The 10,000-nt window shown below is 43.5% G+C and overlaps 1 protein-coding gene across 1 annotated transcript in view; it reads left to right on the forward strand.

Moving 5' to 3' along the window:
- Nucleotides 1-8,647, forward strand: part of LOC308133454 (chloride channel protein 1-like) — a 31,399-nt gene extending 22,752 nt beyond the window's left edge. The window contains exons 9-23 of the mRNA XM_080500826.1: nt 134-218; nt 413-514; nt 901-985; nt 1,817-1,972; nt 2,124-2,193; nt 2,284-2,394; nt 3,980-4,193; nt 4,281-4,414; nt 4,671-4,846; nt 5,082-5,166; nt 5,262-5,344; nt 6,486-6,530; nt 6,643-6,747; nt 7,365-7,451; nt 7,776-8,647. Coding sequence (XP_080356952.1) covers nt 134-218; nt 413-514; nt 901-985; nt 1,817-1,972; nt 2,124-2,193; nt 2,284-2,394; nt 3,980-4,193; nt 4,281-4,414; nt 4,671-4,846; nt 5,082-5,166; nt 5,262-5,344; nt 6,486-6,530; nt 6,643-6,747; nt 7,365-7,451; nt 7,776-8,237 — 2,000 coding nt within the window. The 3' untranslated portion in view covers nt 8,238-8,647. The remainder of the gene's footprint in view (nt 1-133; nt 219-412; nt 515-900; nt 986-1,816; nt 1,973-2,123; nt 2,194-2,283; nt 2,395-3,979; nt 4,194-4,280; nt 4,415-4,670; nt 4,847-5,081; nt 5,167-5,261; nt 5,345-6,485; nt 6,531-6,642; nt 6,748-7,364; nt 7,452-7,775) is intronic.
- The last annotated feature ends 1,353 nt before the right edge of the window (nt 8,648-10,000 follow it).

Here is a 10,000-nt window from a genome sequence, read left to right on the forward strand (position 1 = left end):
TATGTTCCTTATTTCTTCTCTGTTAATTGTCATATACCAAAATATATGTTTAAAGTTCAGATTCACAAGGGTACACAATTGATTTTGTGCAGATTACTTTCGACATGTATTCTTATTTTGTCTTTACTCTCAGTCACAATCACAGCTCTCTTCAAAACTAACTTCCGGATGGATTTCCCCTTCGACCTACAGGAGCTGCCAGCTTTTGCAATAATTGGGTGAGCACATGTACACTTCAGTGTGTTGGTTTGTGTTGCAGCCGAAAATAAACCACAACCTCGATCAGCATTTATCCCCATTTAGTCCGCCGCAGCACAACAGCATACTGAAGATCCACCCCGTGACCGAACGGCACGCAGGTCTCGTATTCCCACGTACAAAGTCAGAAAGGCTGATGATTTTCTCCTTCCAGGATCTCCTGTGGCTTCCTGGGAGCTTTCTTTGTCTACCTGAACAGACAGGTGGTCCTCTTCATGAGGAGGCCAACGGCTCTCACACGCTTCCTCACCAAACAGTGAGACACACTCACACTCATGCTCACACCCACACACACACACACACACACACACACAAAGCATTTGTGCATTCAGATCCAATTCCTCTTAATGTTACTCGGCTCCACTCTCATCAGTCTCACAACACTGGTCCGGACAGCAGCAAGGCCTTAACAACCTTTCAGCCAGTTATTCACTCAGTGGGGGGATTCACTTATGCAGCGAGACTCAACAGTCAGGGAACATTAGTCGCTGCCATTAGAGAGAGGGAGACGAACAGCAGCATGGAGAGAGAGCCACAATCAGCGCCGCTGCATGCTTAGACACTTGTCCACATGGCAAGAGGAGTTTCTGAGAACACACTGTCAGTGCTAATGACTGTGTGTTTATCTGTGTGTGCTTCCAGTCGTTTGATTTATCCAGGTGCAGTGACGCTAATCATCTCCACCCTCACATTTCCTCCTGGATTTGGACAATTTATGGCTGGAGAGGTTAGACTGACTCAATCTGTTCTTGTATGTTCTCATTATGGTATTTGTTTTGAAGTAACGCACCCTTTTAAATAGGGGGGGGGGGGGGGGCTCTAGAAATGTGAATTTTCCAAGTAAATCAAAGTTTAAAAATATCCCACTAATATGACACAGTAAGTCCAGAGCCTGTTACTGCACGTGCGCATCTCTCCTCCTCCCTCCTGCTCATTCAGTTGTAAACAAACATGGTCGCCCCGTAGTGGGATGACACGTGGTCCATATTCTAGTTTTATCATTCGTATCAGTAGTTTAAAAAGTTGACACTCACCACTGATAGCATCCGATGTGTCATCAGTCCATGCAGATGTGGGGTGCGCTCCACTTTCTTCACGTTTATAGCGTAGTGTTCTCCACACACCCATCTTTGTAGTTCCATCACAAAATCAAGCAACAGCGCCCTCCTATGGCCTGGCATACTAACTATATCATTGTCTCTGTCCGCTGCTGCAGTGTAAACACACTCCTTTTTTTTTTTTGAATGGATAAGGTGTTGTCACGTGAAACGTTGCCGTGTAAATGGGGCCTTATCAAAGCCATGAGTCAACTGTAGCTTTTCAATGAGAGATACAGTATATTCACATTGAGATGCACTGAGTCCACAATTTCCCTATTTTTGTTCATGAGACACTTAAATCCAAAATCCATTGATCACATCTGACCTACAGAGAAAACAAACACTTTATTATTTATTTATTTTTATGTTAATCCAGAGAGAACATCCTGCCTATTTTTACCCAATGTAATGTGCACATGTGGAAAGTCATTCTTCTTATGTGTGTCTTTTCTCAACAGCTGATGCCCAGAGAGTGCATCAACTCCCTCTTTGATAACTTCACCTGGACCAAAATCTCAGGAACACCTACTCCTCCCGGCCTGGGCCGCTCCTCCGCATGGTTACATCCTCAAGTCAGTGTTTTCATCATCCTCCTCCTCTTCTTCGTCATGAAGGTAACCCCCCCCCCCCTCCCATACACACACACACTCCCGTCACTTCCTCTCATGGTACACAATTGTCATTACCTTGAAATGTTTGTGATAGCATGAAAAAACCACTGGGACTTGGACTCAATCCCACTTTGATCCTGTTTTTGTGCTGCAGTTCTGGATGTCAGCAGTTTCCACCACGATGCCCATCCCCTCGGGCGCCTTTATGCCAGTGTTCATATTAGGTAAGAGGATTTTGTAATGCGAGTCCAGGATCTGCTGCTGAGCTTCAGTTCGATTTGTCCTCACCAGCGTGCCTTATCTCTGTCCCCAAGGAGCCGCATTCGGTCGCCTCGTAGGCGAGATCATGGCCACTCTTTTCCCAAATGGGATCCTGTTTGATGGGATAGTCTACCGCATTCTGCCAGGAGGCTACGCCGTCATTGGTCAGTCTTCTTGAGGCTGTCAAGGTGCAGGGTCAGAGGAGCCAAACACACACCGGAGGTTGAAACGTTGAAGTGCTCTTTAGAAAGATGACTTCCAATCAAAAACAGTAACAAAAAGCAAGTGTCAAAACTAACCCAAGGGGAAAACAGGTGAGGGATGATAGCCGACACTCCCCAGGGTTTTCACAAAGGTTTATGACAGGAGTAAAACATGATCTGACAAGGATACAAGGACTGAGTGAGACTCACGTACACAGAAGGAATGTGGACTTGAAAGGCGGAAACAAGGTGAGCGATCAGGTGAGACACATGGATAGCAGAGCAACAACACACTGGAAGTGTGAGGAGAGGACGTGAATAGAAATAGAACACAGGTCATGGACATACAAAATGAAAAAAGACACGACCTTGAACAGAGACATCAGCCACAATGGGGAACAGAATATAAAACATGAGAGATTGAGACATCATATGATGTGAATATACCATATCCATCCATCCATCCATCCATCTTCGCTCGTTTATCCTCATAGAGCTGCAGTGGAAAAGTGATCAAACCTTTCTACCCTGTCGGAGACAATAAGGAAACATCCCAGTCCTCCTCAGCTGGCTGCTTTCAATGTGGAGCAGCGCTAATTCAAGCTTCTCCTAAATGGTCGATCACCTCACTCTATCATGAAGTACGAGAAGGAGCATTCACTCTGTTTCAGCCACTTGTGTCCACAGTGTTGTTCTTTAGGTGCCATGACCATAGGTGAGGGTGGGGATGTGGACCAACTAGTAAATAAAGCTGTAGATTAAATAACAAAATGTAATTCTTCCCGGCAAAATACCTATTTTATAATTTTTAAGCTTCTACTTTTTTTTTTTATTCCTATACATGTTTTTCTGTTAATATTTGTATATATCTGTATTTAAACAAGAGTCAAGGGAAATTTCATGATACGTTGAATAATGACAATAAAGCTATTCTGATTCTAAACAAACCACATGAGACATAAGAAGACACAGTAAATCCTACCTGTTTTATATCAGTGAGGCAAGGAAAAACAATTAAAACACCAGAGGATAAACGACTCCAATCCAGTTAAAATATGCAAATTCAACTGTAGTTAAGAAATCCTCTAATTGTATTTTAAATATTAACCATTGTGTATTGAAAATCATATATTATACTTGAGAGATATAAAATAGTTTAATAGATTTATAGTTGTATGTTTGCTTCATCAGTTTCGGGAACATAGTTAAAAACACTTTTTAGTACCAGAAAATAACTTAAATGCATATTGTACAACGCATGAAAATCTCAATTGATGCACAAGGTCAAATTAATGACCAAGAATATCCATATATCAATTAACATTTTCCATCAGCAAATGCTCAAGAGGTGTCCGATTCTGGTTCTGGAGGGCCGTTCTCTTGTAGATACCACCATGCTCCAATGCTCATTATGAGGATGTATGTATAACTTCATGATCATGCAGACTCAAATCCAGACTTGGATGTTGGAGCTTTAAAACATCTAAAACATGTCGGACTGAAGACCCCCGGCACATTTTATATCCTCTCCTTCGTTCTCTATCAGGTGCGGCTGCAATGACGGGAGCCGTCACACATACCGTTTCCACCGCCGTGATATGCTTCGAACTGACCGGTCAGATCTCCCACATCTTACCCATGATGGTGGCAGTGATCCTCGCCAACATGGTGGCCCAGGGCCTGCAGCCATCCCTCTATGACTCTATCATTCAGGTGAAGAAGCTGCCCTACCTGCCTGAGCTGGCCCTTGGGCACATCAGGTAACATTCAGGCTCTGTTTGTTTTCAATACATTCCGCTGAAAGATTGAAAGAAAATGTGTTTATTGTGCTATCATTGCACCCACAGCAAGTATAACATCTTTGTAGAAGACATCATGGTGCGCAAAGTGAAATTCTTGTCCTCTCAATCCACCTTTCGGGAATTAAACCATCTGCTGGACACCACAAGCCTAAAAACAATCCCCCTTGTCGACTCCAAAGGTAGGGTGACCCGCTGTATCAGATGTTTCTGCCTTGCCTTTTAAATGAAAATAAATAAATAAATAAATCAGGCTACTTTGAGCCTCTATGTGTGTTTTACGATATTGCTGCACCTCTTTCACCTTTCGACATTTTACAGGCTTTGTACGGCAATGGAACTATCAGCAGGCTTGTCTTTGTATTTTATGCACACAGGCAGGAAAGTAACAATTTCCCTAAATGCCAAATCGTTCCTTTGATGCTTTCCTCATTGCAGAATCCATGATTCTTCTGGGCTCGATTGAGAGAACAGAGCTTCAAGCCGTCTTCGACTGGTGGCTTTCACCAGAGAGGCGAGTCTTTGAACGAGGTCAGGGCTCGCCGACCTCCAAAGTCAGCTGGGAGTCCTTCACCTTTGTGGACGAGGAGGGAGGAGAGGAGAGCACGGACAAGGTAGAAAAACCACACCAATGCAAATAGATCTTTAACAATTTCACAATCGATCCATCGATCTGTCCCCCTGCAGAGGAAGGAAGTTAAAGCACCACACTTGCACAGAGATATCATGTAAACTCTAGGTAGAAAGGCCGAGTCGGCCAGCAGGATCATGATGCTATTCAACCGTTTTGCTGAACCATCACATATGACGCTGCTTCTGAAATGGTCTACGCTTTCCATGTACCCCCAGACTGCTCCCCCTTTGCAGGAAGAGTGTAATGGACCCATCCCATCCCCCAAACCACAGGAGCCCTCCACCAACCACACAGACTCAGGTACCGTTGGATTTCCGCTGCCTATAACGACAGCCTCACTCATCAAACGTCACTTTCCCTCTCCTCTGACATGTGCTGCCATTTCGTGTCCTCAGACAAGCGCAAGCTGCCGTCTGTCAGGATGGCCCTTCAGAGACTCTTCTCCACCACGTCTTTGTCGGGCCAGACCGAAACTCAGGTGCAAAGATCAACCTCGCATACCTATTGCTTTCAGGCCAACAAGCTCAATCGAGCTGTGCGTCAGTGGGCGGCTGTCGAGTTGGCAATGACAGCTCAGACAAGGGCATCGGTCCAACATGGCAGCCTCAGCCAATATTGCTCATGTGAGGGGAGGAGGTTAACACAAGGCATGCAAAGTGGACTGAAGTTTTTCATTGAGTGATACTTTAAAACTCGAGCATGTGATGCATTATTTTTTTTTTACATATTTACTGTTGATTCGTTAATTCTCTGATTACATAGTCAATGTATAGGAAGCATTCACTGGATGAAGCAATAAAGCATATATAAACATGAAGCAGTATATCTCACCGGTGATATAAAACCTCTGCTTTCTTAGTAAAGTAGCAACTTGTGACATTGTGACTTGAGAGCCACAGCGGTGGAAGTGGTGTTCGATAAGTAAAGCCTGTTTACACACGTATCAGACATTTATTCTGTCCTGTGTAGTCACAGACTATAATGAGCCGTCTGAAAAAACTAGAGAAAACTCACATGCACTAGATTGTTGAATGAAGCAAGAAAATTAGGCAGGGAACAATGGCTTTTTCAATGTCAATGGCAACCAAATGTGGATTTTTAATTCTATACTCTTTCACAGTAAACGGACACATAAGAATAACATTTATAGCTGTTTTCGCAAAATATAGCCAATAAAGTTTTTTGCGAAGAAGATCAATTGTCCTAAAAAGTATCATCATCCACCACTGGAAAATAGACCCAGAATTGATCAAGTTTGGATCATAAGAGTTGTGTTTGGACCTGCTAATATGTACTTAACAGGTAAACACAAATCAAGATCATTTAACAAATATGTTTTATCTTTCATTTGGTCGCTTCAAAATGTCTCATTCTTCTTTTATTGGTTAAATTAGCTTTTGCAAAGTCCTCACCACTGATGCAATCTTTTGAAATAGGAACTTTACTTTGATTTGAAGCTGTCGTCAGGCAGTGCTCATATACGCTGTATGCAGGTCTGATTCTTTAGCTTGGCCGTGTGGTTTCCTCCATGATGTGGTCGCCAGCAGCTTGTCAATGTTTAAACTACAAGCTGACGGTCAATAATTCAGCCCATTCTTTCGCTCCCTTTTCTTACTCAGGAGACCACGTCTCCTCCACTGACTGACACCATGTCCCCGGAGGAGGTACAATACACTATCAACTCAACATCCGCACAGTTTCATCAATAACTGTAAACTCTGTCTACCCTGATCTGGTCTGGTGTGTCTCTCTCTATCTTTGATTGGGCTGATTCAGATTAAAGCTTGGGACGAGGCAGAGCTTGACAAGCCAATCGATATGGAGCAGATACGCATAGATCCCTCCCCGTTTCAGCTGGTGGAAAGAACATCACTGCACAAGGTGAGCGCTGCCTCACCTGGATTATACATCTCAGAATATCATCGATTATATCTTATATGTTCAAATAGCAAACATCAAAATGAAGACGTCAGAAAAAAATGCAATTGGCCTACAAGGGAAGAATGTGGGAAATACATAAAAATGTGAGGGATGAGGGTGAAAGGATGGATCAGGAGATGAGGCATGATAGAAGAGTGGAGGAGGAAGAGGAAAAAGACAATGTGAGGATCAGCTAGTTGATTGATGGGATGGAAAAAAGAGATGTGGGGTGATGATGAATGATCTTCATCACAACAGCAGTAGATATTTGATCTGCATCAAAGCAGAAGTTGAACAAAAGTCAAGGTCGGGGACATATTTTCAAGACAATACAGGGAAAATATAACAAATGTATTTGTAAATATTATGTAATGGGTTGCTAAATCGAGCAAAACACAGTGGAGGGCAATTCTTTGGCAAGATGTTTTGAAACTGAGAAAATGATGGCATTTACAAAACAAAGCCAGTGTGAAGGCAGCCACAGCGGTGGAACGGTGCACTCATGCAAACAGCACCCTGTCACAGTGCAACACATTTAACACTGACTGGATCATGTTGTCCTCTCTGCCGTTACTCAGACCCACACCCTGTTCTCCCTGCTGGGCCTCAGTCACGCCTATGTCACCAGCATCGGGAAGCTGGTGGGTGTCGTTGCACTGAAGGAGGTAAAGTCATTTTTTTTGTTTGTTCCTCGACGTCCTTTTTTCTTTTTTTGTTTAGTGGGTTTTTTTTGTTTTTTTTCTTGATCTGCATGTTTTCTGTCACCTCTCTGGGTTTGATCCGGTAATGTGGCGTGACAGCGAACTGTGATGAGCTCATCTCGTGGGCAGTTGTTTCTGTCACTGCGTGCCTCATGCTTCACGCTCTGATTCATGCCGTTATTCCATCGGCCGCCCTCACAGAGCTTCTCTTCTCTGGATGCTCATTTATACTGACTCCACATTGTAGTCGAGATTTATTTACTCCAAATTCCTTCTCCCTCTAAACAGTTGCAGAAAGCCATAGAGGGCTCGACCCGCAGCGGGGTGAGGCTCCGTCCCCCGTTGGCCAGCTTCAGAGACGCCAGCAGGAAAGCCAAGAAGCACCAGCCGTCGTCCACCCCTTCTTCACCCACGCGGGACAGAGACATGTGGGGGGAGGGGAGCCGGCGGGAGGGGGAACTGGCGAGGATGGAGTCCAAAGAGGATTTCCGAGGGAAGACGTCTTCCTCCAGAGGATCTCCCGGGGGGGACACCCCTCCCTCCTCCCCCGGCAGCCCCGGGAACTTCAGTGACAGCTCAGCCACCACAAGAGGAACTATAGGAGCTGCTGAGGAAGCGGCGTCCCCCTCCACCTCCTCCCCTACCTCGGCTTCACCCAGTTCCTCCCCCGTGTCCCCCACCGGTCCCGTCTTCACACTATCCTCACTGCAGGAGGAGGGGGAGAGTGAGGAGTCGGACGAGCCCATATAGGCTTCGGCTTCAAGACTTTTACCTCGGTTTTTGGTTTCCCTCCGCCCTGGAGACACAGTCTGGGTGGAGTTCAGGCCGACGCCCCAAGCAGGGCGAGCCGGTGCACTCAAAACTCATGAAACTTATAGAACAGGAAGTTTTTTTTCTACTTTTACCACAGTCTCTTTTTTTTTTCCACTTTTTGAAATCTCAGGTGTCTTCCTGTGTCTTCTGAGGGGCAAACGATCACAATCGACCCCCAACGTCCAACTTCCATCTACATACTGAAAAGGTGGAATGTGGCTGATCATTATTTCTCTCAATAATCGCTAATTTCAAGGTTCTTTGAGCAACTGACAGCAATGAATTGTATAATAAAAAAATATATTGATTTAAAAAAACAAATATTTTGACTTAAAGGTCAAACAGATCACCCATTTAAAGTTTACTGATTGAGGTTAATTTTTAATTATAACTTACATGTATTGTTTATTACCTGTATGGTAAATCATTACTAATCATCATTATTATTACTTTGTAATTTTTAAAAATAATAAACACTAAAAAATATCCAATAGTGTATCTTAATTATTTACAGATATAAATCACACCGATGTTCAGTGAGGCTGAACAGAGCGGGAGATTGAGCTAAAATAAATAAATAAATAATAACCATCAGCTCATTAACGTGCTCTCGGTGATGATGATAATGTGATGTCGACTGTGTTTGCTGTAGTCACGTGTCACCGGCGAGCCACGACGACGTGAGTACATGTGAGTTTATTTCAAGAACATTTGATGAATTGAATTGGGTGAATGAAGGTGACGGGGAGGGTGAGGGTTGACGTTTTATAAGGAGCATTTTTATTATGAGCGGCTGAGAAAAGAAGAGACTCAATGTTCCTTTTCTGTGGTTGAGCTTCAAGAAGGTTCATGGAGGAGGGAAAAAAATGAATGCGTGGGTTCAAGAAAGAGGGATGATTGGGTGTGGAGGGATGAATCACTGAGAGAAACATACGCCGGCAGGAGAAAAAAGGATCAAATTTGGGTTTGGTCAGAGTCGGGAAAATTCCCAGTGAAACCTCAGAAGACAACGTTCAGTGATATTAGAGCAATTGAAAACATTGAAAAAGCATTTAATAAGATCTCGCAGCAATGAGACAAGTCTCAATACAACCTCTACTGAGCGCTTGCTTCAAGATGTCTAAAGGATTCATTTTGAGCAGTCCAATTCTCTTCCGAGTCTCTGTGCAGGCAAACATAAGACAGTTGTAAACTTCGTCTTCAAATTCCTCTGTTTCGGCCTCATCTGAGAATATCCAGGTATCTGATAATGGTGGGAACGACCCTGCTACTCAGTGCAGAAGAAGAACAACTCAGATTTGATACGTTAAAAACATCATATAATCAATTTGTTCAAACAGTTGGGATGAATGGATAAAATTAGGAAAAGGTAGATAGAAGAATCAAGGATGAAGGGATGAGGCAATGTAGAGGGGGGAGGGAGGTAGATGAATGGATGAAATAAGATTAGAAGATAATAGATAGCAGAAGATGAATGAATTAAACCAATAAGGTGTAGAAGACTGGATGAAAGGAAGAACACTAAGTAAGTGATGAATGGAAGAAGGTGAATGAATTAAATAAGGATCATGTTGGTAAAAAGGGTAAATCTGATGTAGTAAGTGATGAGGTGAATGAATGAATAGAGGAATTTAGATCAGAAATTGATAAATGGACAGTGGAGGATGGATGATGAATGAATGAATCAGGGGAATTAAGTA

The sequence above is a fragment of the Blennius ocellaris genome (genome assembly GCF_963422515.1).
Source record: "Blennius ocellaris genome assembly, chromosome: 8".
Lineage (NCBI taxonomy): Eukaryota > Metazoa > Chordata > Actinopteri > Blenniiformes > Blenniidae > Blennius > Blennius ocellaris.